The sequence below is a fragment of the Kogia breviceps genome, chromosome 1 (assembly GCF_026419965.1).
Source record: "Kogia breviceps isolate mKogBre1 chromosome 1, mKogBre1 haplotype 1, whole genome shotgun sequence".
NCBI lineage: Eukaryota > Metazoa > Chordata > Mammalia > Artiodactyla > Physeteridae > Kogia > Kogia breviceps.
Genome location: NC_081310.1, coordinates 36,377,448 through 36,399,631, shown reverse-complemented (window position 1 = coordinate 36,399,631; position 22,184 = coordinate 36,377,448). Strand labels below are relative to the sequence as shown.

General features: G+C 35.3%; 2 protein-coding genes and 1 pseudogene across 9 annotated transcripts in view; 2 read left to right on the top strand and 1 right to left on the bottom strand.

Moving 5' to 3' along the window:
* CHML (CHM like Rab escort protein) overlaps nt 1-22,184 on the top strand; it is a 261,691-nt gene that overhangs the window by 89,823 nt on the left and 149,684 nt on the right. For 2 of the 8 annotated variants that reach the window (XM_067030657.1, XM_067030667.1), the window contains 2 exons: nt 3,349-3,410; nt 21,941-22,115. The gene's annotated coding sequence lies outside the window, so the exon portion shown is untranslated. Of the gene's footprint in view, nt 1-3,348; nt 3,411-9,352; nt 10,562-21,940; nt 22,116-22,184 lie in introns of those variants that run through there. The other 6 variants (XM_067030658.1, XM_067030673.1, XM_067030675.1 and 3 more) reach the window with 5 other exon arrangements.
* WDR64 (WD repeat domain 64) overlaps nt 1-22,184 on the bottom strand; it is a 140,410-nt gene that overhangs the window by 21,220 nt on the left and 97,006 nt on the right. The window contains exons 14-17 of the mRNA XM_059078960.2: nt 21,962-22,101; nt 20,394-20,499; nt 8,075-8,133; nt 4,916-5,025 (exon numbers count right to left, since the gene is read on the bottom strand). Of these exons, the coding sequence (XP_058934943.2) occupies nt 4,916-5,025; nt 8,075-8,133; nt 20,394-20,499; nt 21,962-22,101 (415 nt within the window). The remainder of the gene's footprint in view (nt 1-4,915; nt 5,026-8,074; nt 8,134-20,393; nt 20,500-21,961; nt 22,102-22,184) is intronic.
* Nucleotides 8,267-9,009, top strand: LOC131765517 (protein-L-isoaspartate(D-aspartate) O-methyltransferase-like; annotated as a pseudogene).

Below are 22,184 nucleotides of genomic sequence, written 5' to 3'. Positions count from 1 at the left end.
TCCATGAGCACTTGGAAAAAATGTGTATTCTGCTGCTTTCAGATGGAATGCTCTATAAATATCAATTAAGTTCATCCGTTCTAATGTGTCGTTTAAGGCCTGTGTTTCCTTATTTATTTTCTGTCTGGATGATCTGTTCATTGATGAAAGTGGGGTGTTAAAGTTCCCCAGTATTATTGTGTTGCTGTTGATTTCTCCTTTTATGGGTATTAGCATTTGCCTTATATATTGAGGTGCTCCTATAGTGGGTGCATATATATTTACAATTGTTATGTCTTCTTCTTGGATTGATCCCTTGATCATTATGTAGTATCTGTCTTTGTCTCTTTTAACAGTCTTTATTTTAAGTCTATTTTTCCTGATACAAGTATTGCTACTCCAACTTTATTTCATCTCCATTTGCATGGAATACATTTTTCCATCCTTCACTTTCAGTCTATATGTGTCCTTGATCTGAAATGGGTGCCTTGCAGACAGCATATATGTGTGTCGTGTTTTTGTATACATTCAGCCAACTTATGTCTTTTGGTTGGAGCATTTAATCCATTTACATTCAAGGTAATTATTGAAATGTATGTTCTTATTGCCATTTTGTTAATTGTTATGAATTTGCTTTCGTAGGTCTCTTTTCTTCCCTTCCTCTTTTGGTCTCTTCTCTTGTGATTTGATAACTAACTTTACTGTCATGCTTAGATTCCTTTTCTTTTTTGTGTGTGTATCTATTGTAGATTTTTGGTTTGCAGTTACCATTAGGTTTTGATAAAGCAGTCTCTATATAAACAAGATTGTTTTAAGTTACTGGTCTCTTAAATTTCAGATACATTTCCAATATTCTGCATTTGTACTCTCTTCTTATCACAATTGCTGGTTTTGATATCCTATTAGGTATGCCAAAAAGTTCATTCAGGTTTTTCATAACATTGAACGAACTTTTTGCCAAGCCAGTGTTTGTATGTGGATGATTTCCTACCTTTACTGCATGTTTGCCTTTACTGGTGAACTTTTCCATTTGTAATTTTCTTGTTTCTAGTTGTGGCCTTTTCTTTTCTGCCTAGAGAAGTTCCCTTAGCATTTCTGTAAAGCTGGTTTGGTGATGCTGAATTCTCTTAGCTTTTTGTAAAGCTTTATTTCTCCATCATATCTGAACAAGAGACTTGCTGGGTAGAGTTTGCTTGGTTGTAGGTTCTTCCCTTTCATCACTTTAAATATATCATGCCACTCCCTTCTGGTATGCAGAATTTCTGCTGAGAAATCAGCCAGTAACCTTATGGAAGTTCCCTTGTACATTATTTGTTGTTTTTCCCTTGTTGCTTTTAATATTTTCTCTTTATCTTTAATTTTTGTCAGTTTGATTCATATGTGTCTCGGCATGTTCCTCCTTGGGTTTTTCCTGCCTGGGACTCTGCACTTCCTGGACTTGGGTGACTCTTTTCTTTCTCATGTTAGGGAAGCTTTCAGCTATTATCTCTTCAAATATTTTTCAGGCCCTTTCTCTCTTCTCCTTCTGGGACCCCTATAATGTGAATGTTGGTGAGTTTAATGTTATCCCAGAGGTCTCTTAAACTGTCCTCATGTCTATTCATTCTTTTTTCTATATTCTGTTCTGCAACAGTGATTTCCACCATTTTCTCTTTCAGCTCACTTATCTATTCTTCTGCCTCAGTTGTTCCATTATTGATTCCTTCTAGTGTATTTTTCATTTCAGTTATTGTATTGTTCCTCTCTGTTTGTTTGTTCTTAAGTTCTTCGAAGTCTTTGTTAAATATTTCTTCTATCTTCTGTCTCTGTGTCTCTACTCTTTTTTTCTGAGATCTTGGATCATCTTTACTGTCATTACTCTGAATTCTTTTTCAGGTAGATTGCCTATCTCCACTTCACTTAGTTGTTCTTCTGGGGTTTTATCTTATTCCTTCTTCTGGGACACAGTCCTCTGCCATCTCATTTTGTTTAACTTTCTGTGATTGCAGTTTCCATTCTTCAGGCTGCAGTGTTGTAGTTCTTCTTGCTTCTGCTGTCTGCCCTCTTGTGGATAAGGCTGTCTAAGAGGCTTGTGCAGCCTTCCTGGTGAGAGGGACTTGTACCTGCCCACTAGTGGGTGGATCTGGGATTTGTCCCCCTAGTGGGCAGGGCCTTGTCAAGCAGTGTGTTTATCAGGTGGCTGTTTTTTCAGGAAGACTTTAAGTGGCCTGTCTGCTGATGGTTCAGGCTGTATTCCCATCCTGTTGGTTGTTTGGCCTGAGGCATCCCAGCACTGGAGCCCACAGGCTGTTGGGTGGGGCCAGGTCTTATTGAGAAAATGGCAGCCTCCAAGAGGGCTCACACCAATGAGTACTCACCTGAACTGGTTCTGCCAGTGTCCTTTTCCCTGCAGTGAGCCATAGCCAGCCCCCTCCTCTGCAGAAGCACCTCTAATACTAGCAGGTAAGTCTGGCCCAGTCTCTTATGATTTCACCACTTTTTCCCTGGATCCTGGTACACATGAGGCCCTGTGTGCACCCTCAAGAGTGGGGTTTCTGTTTCCACCATCCTGTGGAATTCCTGTGATCAAACCCCACTAGCCTTCAAAGCCAAATTCTCTGGGGGCTCCTCCATCCATTGCCAGACACCCAGGCTGGGGAGCCTGACATGGTGCTCAGAACTTTTACTCCGTGGGAGAATTTCTGTGGTATAATTATTTTCAAGTTTGTAGGTCACCCACTCGGAGTGTCTGGGATTGATCTTATCATGATTGCACCCCTCCTACCATCTTGTTTGGGCTTTTTCTTTGGATGTAAGCTGTCTTTCTTGGTAGGCTCCAGCTTTTCTTCTGGGTTTTTGTTCAGCAGTTAGTTGTAATTTTGGTGTTCTGTAAGAAGGGGTGAACTTACATCCTTCTTCTCTGCTGTCTTGTCTCCTCCTCCTCATTATCATGATTTTAAGACATTTTAATGTGTAGCAATCTGTCTCAATAATTATCATAAAATTTCCTTTTTTTATGTATATGTGTATGTATTTTTAGCATTTTGTGTATGTATAGTTAGTATTACTAGGCAATTAAAAACAAGTAGGCTTTGTAGAGCATGGCCATTATAGTTATTAATACTGAGGTAGTAGATCTTAGAAGTCCTCATTAGAAGCAAAAAAATTTTTGTAACTATGTATGGTGACAAATATTAACTAGACTTATTGTAATCATTTCACAGTATATACATATATTGAAACATTATGTTGTACACCTGAAACTAATATAATGTTATATATAAATTATACCTCAATTTTAAAAAAGAAAGCTGATCCTGAAGGGAAGCTCTCTAGAGAATGTAATTGATTACAGTCCTAGTAAATCATCTCTGTTTGCTCCAATTGCAGCACTGTGCTCGCCCCTCTGAAGCAGGTGAAGCAACCAAGGAAGAAAAGAACCATAAAAACAAGTAGGCTTTTTAATATCAATCACATTGTCATTGAAACAATTAGCTCACTTTCACTTTTCCCAGTATTAGTTGTTCTTTCCTATGATTTTTTTAATGACTTCTGATCCTATGTATTCTATGATCTTATCTGGGCTTGGGTCTATCTCTTAGCTACCCATATTGCTTAATGATTTGAGATAATTCTGTAAGAACTCTTGTATTGAAAGTATTTATTATCCTTTTAATGTTGATGAGCATAGCATCTCATTTCCTTGGATGTGGAAAAGAATTGTAAATCAGTGGCTACCTTCTCAAAGCCCTTCTGTGTTATGTTTTATTTGTTTGTTTATTTATTTTAATCAGCTAATCAAGATTGCTTTTATGATGCTAGAGAGGGTGTGAAGAAAAGGGAACCCTCTTGCACTGTTGGTGGGAATGTAAATTGATACAGCCACTATGGAGAACAGTATGGAGGTTCCTTAAAAAACTGAAAAGAACTACCATATGACCCAGCAATCCCACTACTGGGCATATACCCTGAGAAAACCATAATTCAAACAGAGACATGTACCACAATGTCCATTGCCGCACTATTTACAATAGCCAGGACATGGAAACAACCTACGTGTCCATCAACAGATGAATGGATAAAGAAGATGTGGCACATATATACAATGGAATATTACTCAGCCATAAAAAGAAACAAAATTGAGTTTTTTGTAATGAGGTGGATGGACCTAGAGTCTGTCATACAGAGTGAAGTTAGAAAGAGAAAAACAAATACTGTATGTTAACACATATATATGGAATCTAAAAAAAAAAAAAAGTGGTTCTGATGAACCTAGGGGCAGACAGGAATAAAGACACAGACATAGGGCTTCCCTGGTGGCGCAATGGTTGAGAGTCCGCCTGCCGATGCAGGGGACGCGGGTTCGTGCCCCAGTCCGGGAGGATCCCACGTGCTGCGGAGCAGCTGGGCCCGTGAGCCGTGGCCGCTGAGGTTGCGCGTCCGGAGCCTGTGCTCTGCAACGGGAGAGGCCACAGCGGTGAGAGGCCCGCGTACCGCAAAAAAAAAAAAAAAAAAAAAAAGACACAGACATAGAGAATGGACTTGAGGACACGGGGAGGGGGAAAGGTAAGCTGGGACGAAGTGAGAGAGTAACACTGACATATACACACTACCAAATGTATAATAGATAGCTAGTGGGAAGCAGCCGCATAGCACAGGGAGATCATCTAGGTGCTTTGTGACCACCTAGAGGGGTGGAATAGGGAGGGTGAGAGGGAGACACAGGAGGGAGGGGATATGGAAATATATGTATACGTATAGCTGATTCACTTTGTTATACACCAGAAACTAACACAACATTGTAAAGCAATTATACTCCATTAAAGATGTTAAAAATAAAATAAAATGTTTGTTTTCTCCAGAAAAAAAAAAAGATTGCATTTATGGTATATACTCAAACTTTAGCTTAAAATCCTTTACCTCTCACACCCTGAATTCACTATATTAAGGTCCATACCTCACTGAGCCATCAATGGAGGCAGTAAGCACCACTTGTTTGTCTTCTACATAGATTATTTGAATAATTTCTAAAGAATGAGCACGCCAGGACAGCAGCTGTTTGAATTTCTAGACAGCAACAATAAAGCATATCTCATGTAATAAGTATGTACTGATTCAAATTCAATCTTGAGCAAAAAACCGTTAATCATTAAAGAGCTAGCTAATGAATGAATGGTGTAGACATCTGCACAAGACGATGAAATGCCCACCCCAATTATCTTCTCTTTTGTTTGTTGAGGTACCAAAAATTCTATTTATAGATATTTTTAAATCTATACATATCCCTGGGACAGGAACTATCTTACATCTTTAGCAACTTATCATTTAATTAAGGATTGGCAATTCATTTAGTTGAGGATAAATAGAGGACCAGAGGAAAGAAAAGTCTTAGTAGAAGTGTTGGGTGGGGGGGACTGAAAGATATAATCAGGAGCAGGAGAAAGCAGAGTTAAAGAGGAAGGCCAAAGGTGAGATTGGCAAGAAGACTTTTCCTATTTCCAAATTGTATCCAAAGATCCCTGGCTAATTGTTTTTGTTTGTTTTTTGTTTTGTTTTGTTTTGTTTTGTTTTTTGGTGGTGACAGTGGCATATATATGATAATTATATACCACAAGGAATTAACAAAAGGAATGGACTCAACTCATTCTCTCTCAAAGACATCTTGAGGCTTGATTGGTATGTTCCTTCAGTATATGACTTATTCTCAAGTTTAGAGCCTCTAAACAGACTCTAGAAGAAAATTTTAAACTGTGTGAGCTAGAGTTGTCAACTGGGGAGCTTGCTCTGCAGTAATATCCCTGTAAAATATGTTCCCTCTCTATCACTGATGAACCCAAACTAAGATATTACTTCCTCCTGCTCATCTATGTGGGAGCTAGAATTCTGGCAGCTTAGAGTTCTATAAGGCCTGAATTCATTTGGACCTTAACATAGGTTAGGCATAATTCCTCCTAAATTTCTTGACCTTCTGATTCAATTCCATGTTCCTAGAGAGCCATGGCAAAATCTGCATTCTTCTACTTATTTTCTCAAAGGTTTTCAAGAATGTTTGGTCATCCAAAGGTTCTTTCCCTGCCTTGGGATGGGATTCTCTAAGGCAAGTATTTCAGTAATATGGACCACATCTATAGTAAGAAATACGTTTTACTTCATGACCCAGTAAACACATGCAATACCTGCACATGCATCTGAAACGAGTTTCAGTATCCTTTACAAAGGATACTTAACCTTATTATGTATAATGTATACTGATATTGTCTATTCTATTGTATTGTATTAATTCCACTCCATTCTCTTCTATTTTCATAAAAGTACTGCTTGCCACTTATTAAATTGATTTGATGACTCCCCCTAGTGGATCACAGCCTGTAATTAGAAAAACACTGATCTAAGACTTTTTTTCTGTAGGCATGTGAATATAATCATGTATTATTTCCCTTTCTGTGGGTAGGTTTTGACAACCCTATCTCTTAGACTATCAGTATTCCATGGAGCATCTTTTAAACAGTACTGTTGCAAAAGAACCAGATTAACCTCTGATTTATAGACTGATGTTTTCACTATAGTTGTAATCTATAACTGAATCTGGTTTAATGCATGGTACATATTAGTGTATGTAATAATGAGGCATCTTATGACCAGGTTATGTCATATATTTATAAATAAGCAGCCAGATACAAATTGGAAAATTGCATTGTCCAAATAAAGAAAACGTTGAAATGAGGTTGAAGAGGGAACAACTTAAATACATTATTAAAATATATTATTTTCTTTTAAATTGGTGAAAATGCTTTAAAATCAATTCCACTATTATTCTAATTCAATATTAATACATAACTTTGTTTTAAAGATTTTCTCTGAATTTTGAAAGGTCTTGATTGCCAGTTTGTAGGAAGTCCATTTGCAAAAATGTAAGTTTTGAATTGTATTTTTTTTATCTGCTCAAATTAATAGAATATTGATAATCATCATGAGTAAGAGAAAACAGTTAGATAACCCTCTACTCATAGATGGTTCAAGCATATGATAGTTTTTGTTCTGGTCACAGCATGCCTTATAGTGGAAACAGTAAGTTGAAACTTAGCGTTTTCCATTTGCTAGCAATATGTGTTATATATGGAAAGAGCATTAGGTTCTGGCCCTGACTTCATCATTAACTGTGATGTGATCCCAGGCAGGCCACTCTCTGATTTCCCCTCTGCAAATTGAAGATGATCATACTAAAGCTAAATATCTGAACTTTATAAAAACAATAATTGGTTCATGGAAACAAAAAGAAAACTCTATAGATCAAATGAAATAATGTTTGAAACAATAACCATTCTAAAACATTGTGCAAGGAATCCTATCCTAATCCACATATCCATATGTTAGTATTAATACCAATAATCCAAAACCAAAACATTATTTATGCAAATATTTAGCTTTTGGATTTGAAGTATTAACTTTAAGGGAAATAAGCCTATGATAAAATAGTGCTTCCTTACTGTAATCTTTAATTAGTGTTTTCTTATAATATATGTACTGTACTCTTTAATTAGTGTTTTGTTCTTATAATATATGTAGATTTATTTGCATATCCACATACATACAAGAAGTGCATATTGAAATGGTTAACAAATAAGGATGTTGACATTTACATTGCATTAACACTAAAAATAGAACAGCATATATTTAATTATAAGGATGATTTAGACTAGAGGGGAAGAAGAGTTTCTTGAAAATAATAATGTCTGGGAACTAGGCTGGGCTTGAAAAGAAAGGTTATGGAACTTTCTTCTATGAAGTTGTATAAGATATAGACAATAACTGGAGGACTAGATGATGTATGAATTCTTTTAAGCTCTGGGTTTCCACAAATACTCTAACAAATAAGTCAAAACATGAAATAGATGCAGAGTGACCAGTGGCTGGTTTGCTCACTCACTCATTCATCCCCGATTTTCTCCAGTACACCATTGTTATTTGCCATATAGCTTAAGTTTCAATAGTAGTATATATGACTTGAGAATAGGCAGTCGTGTCTTGTATTTCTATCTTTTGTGGTGTCTAGCACAGAGAAATGCTCAATAAATATATGTTGATTCATTAATTAAACTAAAACTAAAGTTCTTACCTTTTCATCATGAGGTGGATCCAGGAAGGAACTAATACTGAAAAGGATAACGTGTCCTTCTGTATGAAATTTAAACATTGGAATTTAAAATTAGATATTCTGTTGTCTAAGTAAATACTATTCAGACTTGTTTTGAATCAGGCATTTAAAATGGTAAATAAAATAGTATCTGAGAGGTGCAGTGGTGGCAGCTGCAGCAGGGATGTGAGCAAGGCAGTGACCATGTGGGAAGTGGTCTCACTCTTGGGAAGCTGCTGGGCACCGTTGCTGTGCTGAACGTGGTCCTGTACCTGCTCTGGGTGTTCTTAGTGATGGCCTGAAAATCTGGTGGTGCCAGCCACTCAGAGCTAATCCACAACCTCCGCAAAAATGGAATCATCAAGACAAAGTATTTGAAGTAATGCTGGCCACAGACCACTCCCACTATGCAAGATGAAACCCTTATATGGATTCTCCACAATCAATAGGGTTCCAAGCAAAAATCAGTGCTCCACACATGCATGCATATGCACTTGTACTTCTATTTGATTAATTGCATGAAGGAGCTAAAGCTTCTGATGTAGAATATGGAAGTGGAATTCTTACTTCATGTTTTGCATGAAGTTGGATCTAGTGGAAAAGTCATAGGAATTGATCACATTAAAGAGCTAGTAGATGATCCAATGCTTTTGTTTTCAAGGAGAGTGCAACTGATTGTGGGAGATGGAAGAATGGAGTATGCTGAAGAAGCCCCGTATGATGCTATTCATATAGGATCTGCAACCCCAGTTGTGCCCCAGGTTCTAATAGACCAGTTAAAGCCTGGTGGAAGATTGATATTACCAGTTGGTCCTGTAGGTGGAAACCAGATGTTGGAACAGTATGACAAGCTACAAGATGGCAGTGTCAAAATGAAATCTCTGATGGGAGTGATATATATGCCTTTAACAGAGTAAAACAAATAAACAAACAAAAAAATAACCACAGTGGTCTAGGGACGAACTGCTGCTTTTAAGCAACATCACCGTGACCTGTATATAATATTACAGTGGATTGCTCACCTCAGTCCTTAAAGCTTTTTGAAAATCAACAGCATCACAGCTTGTTTGGGGCTTTCATACACTATTTTCAGCATGAAAATGTGTGGTTTTGTAGGATTTCTAATCCTTCAAAGAGGCACAGAAGCCAAACTGGTAGAAGAAGGATGCTAAGTATAAATTTGTGTATTATTACTTTAACATGCCTACATTTTACTTTACATATTAAAAGGAGAGGTTCTGCAAAGTGGAAAACTTAGTTTGTGAATTGATTTTGAGGAGTGGTTTTTCTTTTCTTAGACAGTTCTGTTCTGATGTTAATTTATCAGATTGCTTTTGTGTATCAGATAACACCACCATTCACAAGTTAAGTTTCTTGGATTTTGGATGTCTGTTCAATGCTACAAAGAAAATAGAGATGAGCTTCCTTTTTAAAGCTTTTGACATGGTGTCGTAGAATGGCATGTTGTAGATACAATCAGCTGCTCTGTTACCTTAAAACCAAGCATTTGTAAATATTAAAACTTAAGAAGATGGCAAGTGATTTCCTTTAAAACAGCTGTTCAGATTGGACATACTTGACATAGTTCTTCCTTTCTTTAAAAGTTATAGGAGACTTGTAGCTCAGTATTGTTTTTTCTGTTTCTAATTTGCTGCTGATAATGTATATGGATTTAACATGCTGTGTAAGCTGCGTCCTAGTTACTGAACAGTTTACTCAATGCTGCTTTGCCAAATAAAGTTAAAAGTGAAAGAGGCAAAAAAAGAAAAAATTGAATCTGAGAAACCAGGAATGAAAGATGAAGTTTCATATCAATTTTTACATGTAGAAATTCCTTTTCATTTCTAGCTTAATAAGTCGTAATGTTTTGCCTCGTAAACTCACAATTCTTGTAAACATCAGGGTAGATGAAATAGAAATGAATACACCACTACCAAATGGAGTCCAAGCTGTTATGGACACCCAAATCCTACAATCCAAATGATAGCTACAAAAACTAGATTTAAAAAAGCAACAGTGACTACACTGAGCATCATATTCAAACTGCAGAAAATCACATATAAAGAAATAATCTTCAGGGACTTCCCTATGGTGCAGTGGTTAAGAATCTGCCTGCCAATGCAAGGGACATGGGTTTGAGCCCTGGTCTGGGAAAATCCCACGTGCCACGGAGCAACTAAGCCCGTGCACTACAATTACTGAGCCTGTGCTCTAGAGCCCACGAGCCACAACTACTGAAGCCCGTGTGCCTAGACCCCCTGCTCTGCAACAAGAGAAGCCACCACAATGAGAAGCCCATGCACCGCAACGAAGAGTAGCCCCTGCTCACCACAACTAGAGAAAGCCTGCACGCAGCAATAAAGACCCAAAGCAGCCAAAAATAAATAAATAATTGTTTTTTTAAAAGAAAAGAAATAATCTTCAAAGAAGCCAGAGGGGGAAGAAAACATCTTTCTTAGAGGAGCAAAGGTAAGAATTACATATGACTTCTCAGAAACTCTACACAAGCAAGAAGAGAATAGAGTGAAATATTTAAAGTGTTGAGCAAAAACCCCACCAACCTAGAATTCTGTATCCTGAGAAATTATTCTTTAAAAGTGAAGGAGAAATAAAGACAAACAAAAACAGAGTTTTTATTGCCAGTAAACCTGCCTTGCAAGAAATGTTTTTTAAAGTTCTTAAGAGAGAAGGAAAAAGATATAGGTCAGAAACTCAAATTTACATAAAGACATGCATAAGAGAAAGAATGAATGAAGATAATAACTAATAGATAACAGTTTATTCAAAATAATAACAGCAACTGTATTTCATGATTATAGCTTATGAATACTTGAAATGAATGACAGCAAGGATGTTAAGTGATAGGAGAGAAGAATTAGGAATACTTTTGTCTTATAAGGTACTTGCACTGCCTATGAAGTGGTATAGTGTTATTATTTGAAAGTGGACATGGATTTGATGTAAATATATATTGTAAATTCTGGGGAGACCACTTTTAAAAGTTAAGAAAATGCTCCATGGTTGCTACTTGATCATGAGATGCAGGGTGCTTGTCAGGGAAGAGATGCCCAGGTTGGCAGGCCAGGCCAAGGCTCTGACCACACAGTGCCAGCAGCAGCAACAGACTCATGCCCTGCACTCAAAAACAAACAAATAAATAAACAAATAAAATTTAAAAAGGAGTATAATTGATATGCTAAGAATGGAGGGAAAATGGAGTCATATAAAATGCTCACTTAAAACCACAAAAGGCAGAAAAATAGTAGAAGAAAAAAGAAGGAACAAAAACAAGGGCAACAAAGGGAAAAAAGAAATATGGTAGATATTAATTCAAATATATCAGTGATCACTTTAGAGGTCAACAGCTGAATAAACCAATTAAAAGACAGAGATTGTCAGAACAGAATAAAAGGCAACACCCAACTATATGTTATCCACAAAAAATCCAGTTTAAATATAAAGACACATATAGATGAAAAGTAAAGAGAAAGATTTACCATGTTAACACTAATCAAAAATAGTAGGAGTACCTATAATTACTTTCAAAAAAGAAGTCTTCAGAGCAAGGAAAATTATCAGGGACAAAGAGGGGCATTACATAATGATAAAGAGGTTGATATTTCAAGAAGACATAACAATCCTTAACATGTATGTGCGTAATAGAGCATCAAAATACAGAATAACAAGGAGGAATAGATGAATCTATGTTTATAGTTGGAAACTTCAACACCCAACTGTCAGAAATGGACAGAAAATCAGTAAGGACATAGTTGAACTAAACAGCACCATCAATCAACATGGATATAATTGACATCCATAAAGTACTTCATCAAACAGCAGCAGAATACACATATTTCTCAAGCTCTCATGGAACATTTACTGAGATAGACCACTTTCTGAGCCATAAATCACACCTTAACAAATTTAAAAGGATGGAAATCATAAAATGTATTCTCTCAATGTAAGAAATGGAACAATGGAATTAAATTAGAAATCAACAACAAAAATTAAGCTGGAAAATCTCAAAACACTTGGAGATTAAACAACACACTTCTAAATAATAGGTCAGTAAAGAAATCTCTATAGAAATTTTAAAATGTTTTTAACTAAATGAAAATGAAAATACAACTTATCAAAATTTGTGGAAAGCAGTGCTTATAAGAGAAATTTATAGCATTAGATGTATATATTAGAAAAGAAGAAATATCTAAAATCAATAATCTAAGCTTCCACCTTAGGAAACTAGAAAAAGAAGAGTAAATTAAATCCAAAGTAAGCAGAGGAAGAGAAATAATAAAAATTAGAACAGAAATCTATTAAACTAAAAGTAGAAAATCAACAGAAAAAAAGCAACAAAACCAAAAGTTGCTTGTTTGAAAAGATCAATAAAATGATAAAGCATGGCTAACTAAGAAAAAAGAGAGAAAACATAAATTACTAATATCATTAATTAAGAGGGGACATCACTACAGGCCTCATGGGCACTAAAAGGATAATAAAGGAATACTATGAATTCTATGCCCACAAATTAATAACCTAGATGAAATGGACCAATTCCATGAGAGCACAATCTGCCAAAACTCACACAAAAAGCTAGACAATCTGTACAGGCCTACATTTTTAAAACTTTTAAAAAGTGAGATATAATTGATGTATAATATTATATGTCACAGGTGTACCACATAATGATCCACAATTTTTAAAGGTTATACTCCATTTAAAGTTATTATAAAATATTGGCTATATTCCCTATATTGTAAAATATATTCTTATAGCTTATTTAGTTTATACATAATAGCTTGTACTTCTTAATCCCCTACTCCTATCTTACCCCCTGTTTCCCTCTCCCCACTGGTAACCACTAGCTTGTTCTCTATATCTGTGAGTCTATTTTCTTCTATTATATGCATTAGTATTGTTTTGATTCCACATATAAGTGATATCATACAGTATTTGTCTTTCTCTGTGTGACTTATTTCACTTAGCATAATACCCTCCAAGTCCATCCATGTTTTTGCAAATGGCAAAATTTCATTCTCTTTTATGGCTGAGTAGTATTCCGTATATCTCACATCTTCTCTGTCCATTCATCTGTTAATGGGCAATTAGGTTGCTTCCATATCTTGGCAATTGTAAATAATACTACTATGAACATTAGGTGTATTCTTTTTAGTGTTTTGTTTTTTTCAGATATATACCCAAGGGTGGAATTGTTGGGTCATATGGTCTAGTTATAGTTTTTTGAGAAACCCTCATACTGTTTTCCACAGTGGTTGCACCAATTTACATTCCCACCAACAGTGTAGAAGGCTTCCCTTTTCTCCACATCCTCACCAACATTTGTTATTTGTAAACGTTTTGATGTCAGCCATTCTGACAGGTGTGAGGTGGTATCTCATTGTGGTTTTGATTTGCATTTTGCTGATGATTAGTGATGTTGAGCATCTTTTCATGTGCCTGTTGGCCATCTGCATGTCCTCTTTGGAAAAAATGTCAATTCAGGTCTTCAGCCCATTTTTTAAAATTGGATTTATTTATTTAATTAATTTGGTTGCGTCGGGTCTTAGTTGTGGTAGGTGGGCTCCTTGGTTGCGGCTCGTGGGCTCCTTAGTTGCAGCTCACCAGCTCCTTAGTTGAGGCTCACTGGCTCCTTAGTTGTGGCATGTGAACTCTTTGTTGCAGCATGCGTGTGGGATCTAGTTCCCAGGCCAGGGATCAAACCTGGGCCCCCTGCATTGGGAGTTCAGAGTTTTAACCACTGTACAACCCCACCAGGGAAGTCCCAGTTTTGGGGTTTGTTTTTTTTTTTTTTTGCGGTATGTGGGCCTCTCACTGTTGTGGCCTCTCCCGTTGCGGAGCACAGGCTCCGGACGCGCAGGCCCAGCGGCCATGGCTCACGGGCTTAGTTGCTCCGCGGCATGTGGGATCTTCCCGGACCAGGGCACGAACCCGCGTCTCCTGCATCGGCAGGCGGACTCTCAACCACTGCGCCACCAGGGAAGCCCGGGGTTTTTTTTTTAATGTTGATTCATATGAGCTGTTTATATACTTTGGATATTAATCCTTTATATGGTTAATATCAATTGCAAATATTTTCTCCCCATTCATGTAGGTTGTTTTTTCATTTTGTCAATGGTTTCCTTCTCTGCGCAAAACTTTTAAGTTTAATTAGGTCCCATTTGTTTACTTTTGCTTTTATTTCCTTTGCTTTGGCAGACAGATACAAAAAATATATATATTGCTACAATTTTTGTCAAAGAGTGTTCTGCCTATGTTTTCCTCAAGGAGTTTTATGGTTTCCTGTCATACGTTTAGATATTTAATACATTTAGAGTTTATTTTTGTATATGGTTTGAGAAAGTGTTCTAACTTCATTCTTTTACATGTAGCTGCCCAGTTTTCCCAGCACAACTTATTGATGAGACTGTCTTTTCTCCATTGTATACTCTTGCCTCCTTTGTCATAAATTAATTGACCATAGTGTGTGGGTTTATTTTGGGGCTCTGTATTCTGTTCCATTGATCTATGTATCTGATTTTTTTTTCCACCAGTATCATACTGTTTTGATTACTGTAGCTTTGTAGTATAGTCTGAAGTCAAGGAGCATGATTTCTCCAGTTCTGTTCTTCTTTCTCAAGGTTGTTTTGGCTATTCAAGTTCTTTGTGTTCCTGTACAAATTTTTAAAATTATTTTCCCTAGTTTTGTGAAAAAATGCCATTGGTATTTTGATAGGGATTGCATTGAATCTGTAGATTACCTTGGGTAGTATGGTCATTTTAACAATGCTAATTCTTCCAATTCATGAACACTGTATATCTTTCTGTCTGTTTGTGTCATCTTCAATTTCCTTCATCAGAGGATTGTAATTTTTAAGTATAGGACTTTTACCTCCTTAGGTAGATTTATTCCAGGTATCTTATTCTTTTTGATGCAATGGTAAATGAGTTTTTTTCCTAAATTTCTTTTTCTGATAGTTCGTTGTTAGTGTATAGAAATGAATTTCTGTGTATTTATTTTGTATCCTGCAACTTTAATGAATTCATTGATGAGCTCTAGTAGTTTTCTGGTAGCTTCTTTAGGATTTTCTATGTATAGTATCATGTCATCCTCAAACAGTGACAGTTTTACTTCTCCTTTTCCAATTTGGATTCCTTTTCTTTTTCTCTGATTGCCATGGCTAGGACTTCCAAAACTATGTTGAATAAAAGTGGAGAGAGTGGACATCCTTTTCTTGTTCCTGATCTTAGAGGAAATGCTTTCAGCTCTTCACCATTGAATATGATGTTAGCTGTGGGTTTGTCATATATGGCTTTTATTATGTTGAGGTAGGTTCCCTCTATGCCCACTTTCTGGAGAGTTTTTATCATAAATGGGTGTTGAATTTTGTCAAAAGCTTTTTCTGCATCTACTGAGATGTTCATATGGTTTTTATTCTTCAGTTTGTTAATATGGTGTATCACATTCATTGATTTGCATATATTGAAGAATCCGTGCATCCCTGGGATAAATCCCACTTGATCATGGTGTATGATCCTTTTAATGTGTTGCTGGATTTGGTTTGCTAGTATTTTGTTGAGGAGTTTTGCCTCTGTGTTCATCAGCAATATTGGCCTGTAATTTTTGGTTTTTTGTCATATCTTTGTCTGGTTTTGGTATGAGGGTGATTCTGGCCTTGTACAATAGAATTAGTTCAGAAGCATTCTTTCCTCTGCAGTTTTTTAGAATAGTTTGAGAAGGATATGTGTAAACTATTCTCTAAATGTTGGGTAGAATTCACCTGTGAAGCCATCTGGTCCTGGACTTTTGTTTGTTGGGAGTTTTAAAACTGCTGATTCAATTTCAGTAATGGTAATTTGCTTGTTAATATTTTCTATTTCTTCCTGGTTCAGTCTTAGAATACTGTACATTGCTAAGAATTTGTCCATTTCTTCTAGGTTGTCCATTTTATTGGCATCTAGTTGTTCATAGTAGTCTCTTATGTTCCTTTGTATTTCTGTGGTGTCCATTTTAACTTCTCCTTTTTCATTTCTGATTTTACTGATTTGGGCCCTTTCTCTTTTTTTCTTGATGAGTCTGGCTAGAGGTTTATCAATTTTGTTTATCTTTTTAAAGAACCAGATTTTAGTTTCATTGATCTTTTCTATTGTTTACTTAGTCTCTATTTCATCTATTTCTGCTCTGATCTTTATGATTTCTTTCCCTCTCGTAGCTTTTTGTTTTGATTATTCTTCTTTCTCTTGTTGCTTTAGGTGTAAGATTAGGTTGTTTATTTGAGATTTTTCTGTTTCCTGACATAAGCTTGTATTGCTAGAAAATTTCCTCTTAGAACTGATTTTGCTGTGACCCATAGATTTTTGTATTGTTCTCTTTTCATTCTCATTTGTCTCCAGGTATTTTCTGATTCCTCTTTGATTTCTTCAGTGATCCATTCATTATTTAGTAGCATATTCTTTAGCCTCCAAGTGTTTGTGTTTTTTAACAGCTTTTTTTCCCTTACAGTTGATTTCTGGTCTCATAGCATTGTGGTAGAAAAAGATGCTTGAAATGATTCTAATTTTGTTAAATTTACCAAAGCTTGTTTTGTTACATAGGTCTATATTATTAAATAAATTAAATCATTAATTAATAATCTTCCAAAACAGAAAACATCAGGTCAACTTGGGTTTAATGGTGAATTCCACCATACATTTAAGGAAGAATATCAATTCTTTACAGTCTCTTTCAGAAGACAGATGCACAGGGAATAGTTCTTTACTCATTTTATGAGGCCAGGATTACTCTAATACCAAAACCAGACAAAGATATTACAATATAAGAAAACTACAGACCAAAATCTCTTATAAATATAGATGGAAAATAAAACTACAGACCAAAATCTCTTATAAATATAGATGCAAAATTCCTCAACAAAATAAGCAGTATAAAAAAGTTATACACTATGACTTAATGGGATTTATCCTAGGTATGGAAAGCTGGTTCAACATTTGAAAATCAGTGAATGCAATTCACCATATCCACAGGCTAAAGAAGAAAAATCATATGATCACATCAATAGATGCAGATAAAACATTTGACAAAATCCAATACACACTCATGATAAAATAAAAAACAGCCCTCTCAATCTAGACACAGATTTTGTACCCTTCACACACAAAAAAACTGAAGATGACTCATAGATCTAAATATAAAATGCAAAACTATAAAAGTCCTAGAAGAAAATTTAGATGACCTTAAGTTTGTTAATGACTTGTAGATACAACACCAAAGCATGATCCATGAAGCAAATCATTGATAAGTTGGACTTCATTAAAATTTAAAACTACTGCTCTGCAAAAAGTACTGTCAAGAGAACAAGAAGACAGGCAGGAGAAAATATTTGCAAAGCTATATCTGATAAAGGACTTTTATCTAAAATATACAAAGAACTCTTGAAACTCAGCAATCAGGAAACAAGTAAGTCTATTAAAAAATAGGCAAAAAAATCTGAGCATACACATCATCAAAGAAGGCAATATGTATATGAAAAGATGATCCACATCTTATGTCATTGTAGAAATGGAAATTAAAGCCACTATCACTACACACCTCTTAGAATAGCCAATTTCCAAAACACTGACAACATCAAGTGCTGGTGAGGATGTGGAGCAACAGAAACTTTCATTTATTGTTGGTGGGAATGCAAAGTGGTACTGCTACTTTGGATGACATTTTGGCAGTTTCTTACAAAACTAAACATACTCTTACCAGGAGATCCAGAACTCATGCTCCTTGGTGTTTACCCAAATGAGTTGAAAGTGTATGTCCACACAAAAACCTGCAGCTAAATATTTATAGCAGCTTTATTCATAATTGCCAAAATTTGAAAGCAACCATGATGATCTTCAGTAGGTGAATGGATAAACTGTGGTGCATTCAGACCATGGAATATTATTCAGCATTAAAAAGAAATGAGCTATCAAACCACGAAAGGACATGGAAGAACCTTACATGCACATTACTAAGTGAAGGAAGCCAATCTGAAAAGGCTGCATACTGTATGATTTCAACCACATGACATTCTGGAAAAGGCAAAACTGTGGAGAGACATTAAAGATTAGTGATTGCTGGGTTGAGAGAGGAGGGAAGGATAAATAAGCTGGGCACAGGGTTTTTGTAGGATATTGAAACTACTCTGTATGATACTGTAGTGGTGGATACATGTCATTACATGTATGTAATGACATGCATTACATGTCATTATACATTTGTAATGTGTAATTACAAATTACACATTATGGACTTTGGGTGATTATTATGTGTCAGAGTAGGTTCATTGACTGTAACAAATGTATCACTCTGGTGCAGAATGTTGAAAATGGGGGAGGCTGTGTGCAGTGTGGCAGTAGGGGTAAGGTATATATGAGCACTCTCTGCAATTTATGCTCAAATTTTCTGTGAACCTAAAACTGATTTAAAAGATAAACCCTGTTTAATAACAACAGAAAAGCAACAACTAATGGTGTCTGAGGATGCCTGATTAAAATAGTGACTCAGTAGCAACCCCCATAAAAGTTCTTTTAGTATCCAACAAAGCACAGATAAAGGAAGCTTAAGGTCAGAATCTAGGAGGTCTTCTTTAATTATAATATAATGTAATATACCTGAGACTGGATTGGATCCCAAACACACCCCCACCCTATTTTTCTAGGCCACAGCATAAACTACAAATCTCAAGAAGTAGATGGCTTACATGATAGAAAAATTGTTCTGGGCAGAAACAAAGAGGGATAACCATAAAAGAAGTGCACTCTAGGAATTCTGTAGATAATTTCAAATTTTACTTCTATGTATTTTTTAGAAAAGGCTTACCATATAGAAGGTAAAGTTTGTGCAAAAATATACAAGCAGGAACACAATTTGCCTGATTTTAGATTTCTCTATTCTGCTATAAACAGAAACAGTGTTTGTAGAAACTATGAAGATTGACAGATAAATAAAAATAAGAAGTCAAGAATAAGATTATCAGAATATAAAAGGAGTGGTGATGAACAATAAGAAACAGATAAAATAAAGATAACTTTATTCATTTATTTTTATTGAAGTATAGTTGATTTGTGATAGTTTCTGGTGTACAGAAAAGTGATTCATTTATACATGTATATTCTTTTTCAGATTCTTTTCCATTATAGTTTATTACAAGATATTGAATATAGTTCCCTGTGCTATACAGTAGAACCTTGTTGTTTATGTATTTTATATATAGTAGTTTGTATCTCCTGATCTCAAACTCCTAATTTATTCTTCCTCCACCACTTTCTCCTTTGGCAACCATAAGTTTGTTTTCTATATCTGTGAGTCTGTTTCTATTTTGTAAATAAGTTCAATTAAAGAAAGGTAAATTTAAAGAAATATTTTAAACCTACTGGTAATACTGAATGTAAACATAAACAATTATTTTCTATAATCTCCAGAAGACTCAAATAATTGTTGGTACAAAATAATTTGTTGCAAATTTTGTAAAATAACTTTTGAAATGAAAAAACATTTTTAAAAGAGGAGATGTAAAATTTAAATATTAATGTAATAGCAGTATCTGGATGCAAATCTCGAGATTACATTAGCAAATAATAAGTGAAGGGGTGGCTGTGGGAAAAAGAGACAGGTAATGTAGGCTAAGCTTTCTGTTTACCTGGAAAGGTGAGGTTTCAGTCTAACTTCTAATAAACTGTTTTTTTTTTAACTTAAAAGTAAACACTAGTAAAATTAAAAACTATTTACATATGCATGTGCATAAGATTATGCATATACATAATCTTTCAAAGTATTAGAGAGAAGAAAAGAAAACTTAGACTTAATTCAAAAGACAGAAGAAAGGAAATAGAAAGGAAGCATTAAAAAAAAGAATAGTGTTACATGAAAGAATTAAGACCAACTGCAGTAGTTATAACAATAAATATAAAAAGTCCCCTATTAAGAAAAAATAATCTTTCTTCTCTAATTCATGACACTGCTCCCTTTAGAATAAAGATTAATGAAACATAACCCTTTTAAGATTAAAAATGAAAACTTTACATTCTTCACATGTAAAGTAAGGGTAGTCCTATACCCAATTTAAAGACAGAAGAAATAGATGTCTTACTTTAAATAAAGAGCTAGGAATGAAATAGGTTTTCCTGACATTCATTCATTCTTCTGTTCATTTGGCAGCTTGGGCATCCTTCCTTTTGTCTCAATAAATGTCACATATTTTCCTATATCCATTTTTATACCATGTAGTTTGTTAAGATACCTGTGACCAACTACATAAGAGTAGTGACTTACCCACATTTCCAGTCAGTAGTATCCTGGTACATGAATCAGTATACAGCGATGTCAGAGAAATGGCAGCATGTTTTGTGAAAGGTAGAATATCTTTCAGTAGTCTTCCCTGTGGAAAGTATGATAATAAATTCTATAAAACATCAATATTGGAGTTGAGTTTCTCGATAAATAATTTATCCAAAGATGTCTACTAATTGTAACATGATTCTCTTCTTTGTAATAAAAATAATTTGAAATTATCTATAGGGACTTATTTCTTTGAAATTAAATATTCATAAAAATGGAGACAACTATTATCATAATTATAAGCATTTAGACTGATTATTGTAGATCACCTCTACACCTGAGGGTTGTTTTCGCTCACTTCCCATGACCCTTTTCATGCAGTTCCTCAACCCTTTTCCAGTGACATATTCTCCTTTTAAATAAACATTCTGTTCAGATTTAAGTGTATCTCACTTATTTTAAGGGAGAATATTGTATTCGCCTTTTGAGAAATATCTAATTTTGAATACTGGAGCAAGATAAGGATTGAAATTTGGCCGAGTGTTTTTTGGCATTTAGTATACGTCATCTCTGGGAAGGACTTTCATATACATTTCTCTACTCGGAGATTAAACATCGAAGCTTAGGAAGAAAAAATTTGAATCTGCCACTTGTTTCCTGTGAGTTAGTTGGATATAATCTTTTCTCCTTCTGTTGCTCTCACACTTTTATTATTTATCTATCGCGGAAGAAAAAAAGCACTGCTCAAATACCAGGATCATCTCAGGGAAAATTATTGTTACAATATTTTGTAGCATTTTCAAGCCAAGAGTTTCTCACTAATAAGTTAGAGTCAACTGATCAACTGGGAGGTTTTATCCAACAGACAGCTATGCTGTTCTGTGTTGTTGGATCTCACTATCTGCCATATAAAACTTGCTGTTTTCTGGGTTTCCCTCTAGAAAGGAGCCTTACAAGTGGTGCTACCTCCCTTGCCTCTCTAAGAATTTAATTGTCATCATCATCAGTCTACTCAAGATCCTTCCTTCTGTCATTTCTGGACTCCCAATTCAAACCCTGCTCCACTTTCCACCCCCAAATCATTTAAAATCTTTTAGTACATGAAAGTTATTTTTTCACTGTAAAATGTTTAAGAACTCTTAATACTATTGTAATAACTTCTTCCAATAGTTTGGATAACTAAAAGTTTATGTATATTCAACATTTCAGTGTTCTTACATTCTTTAATGATATATTCATCATTAATATTATCTAATATTCTTTAAATATCCAGTGAAATATATGGTGGGTTGTATTCATAGCTCAATGTAAAGAAAGATTTGAAATACAATAGTTGTCTTAGCAGTGTTGATGATTTGACCTTCTGAGTTACAAAACTGACCTATTATAAATTTTGAGTAGTATTTTCAGTAAGCAGGCTGAAAAACTAGGATTTTGGCTAGAAGATTGAACAATAATAGAATTAGATGCTATATGGAACCTTAGAAGGCTAAGGTTTATTCAATAATCCTTTTTATCTTTCCTATTCTTTTCTGTTCCAGGAAAATAACAGGCCCTGTCACCTCCAAGGTCCACAAGCGGAGATGTCCATCCTCATGTGCAGTGACAAGGATAGGTGGTTGAGTATCTGTTAAATTGGTGCTTTCCACATGTTTTTTATCCACTGGCTGTTGCTCACCTACCGTGACATCTTTTTGCTCACCTGTTGGAAAATTAGTAAGTTACCAGTGTTTGTTATACTTGGAATTTCAAATTTTATAGAATGTAAAAGAGGAGGCAGGTAAG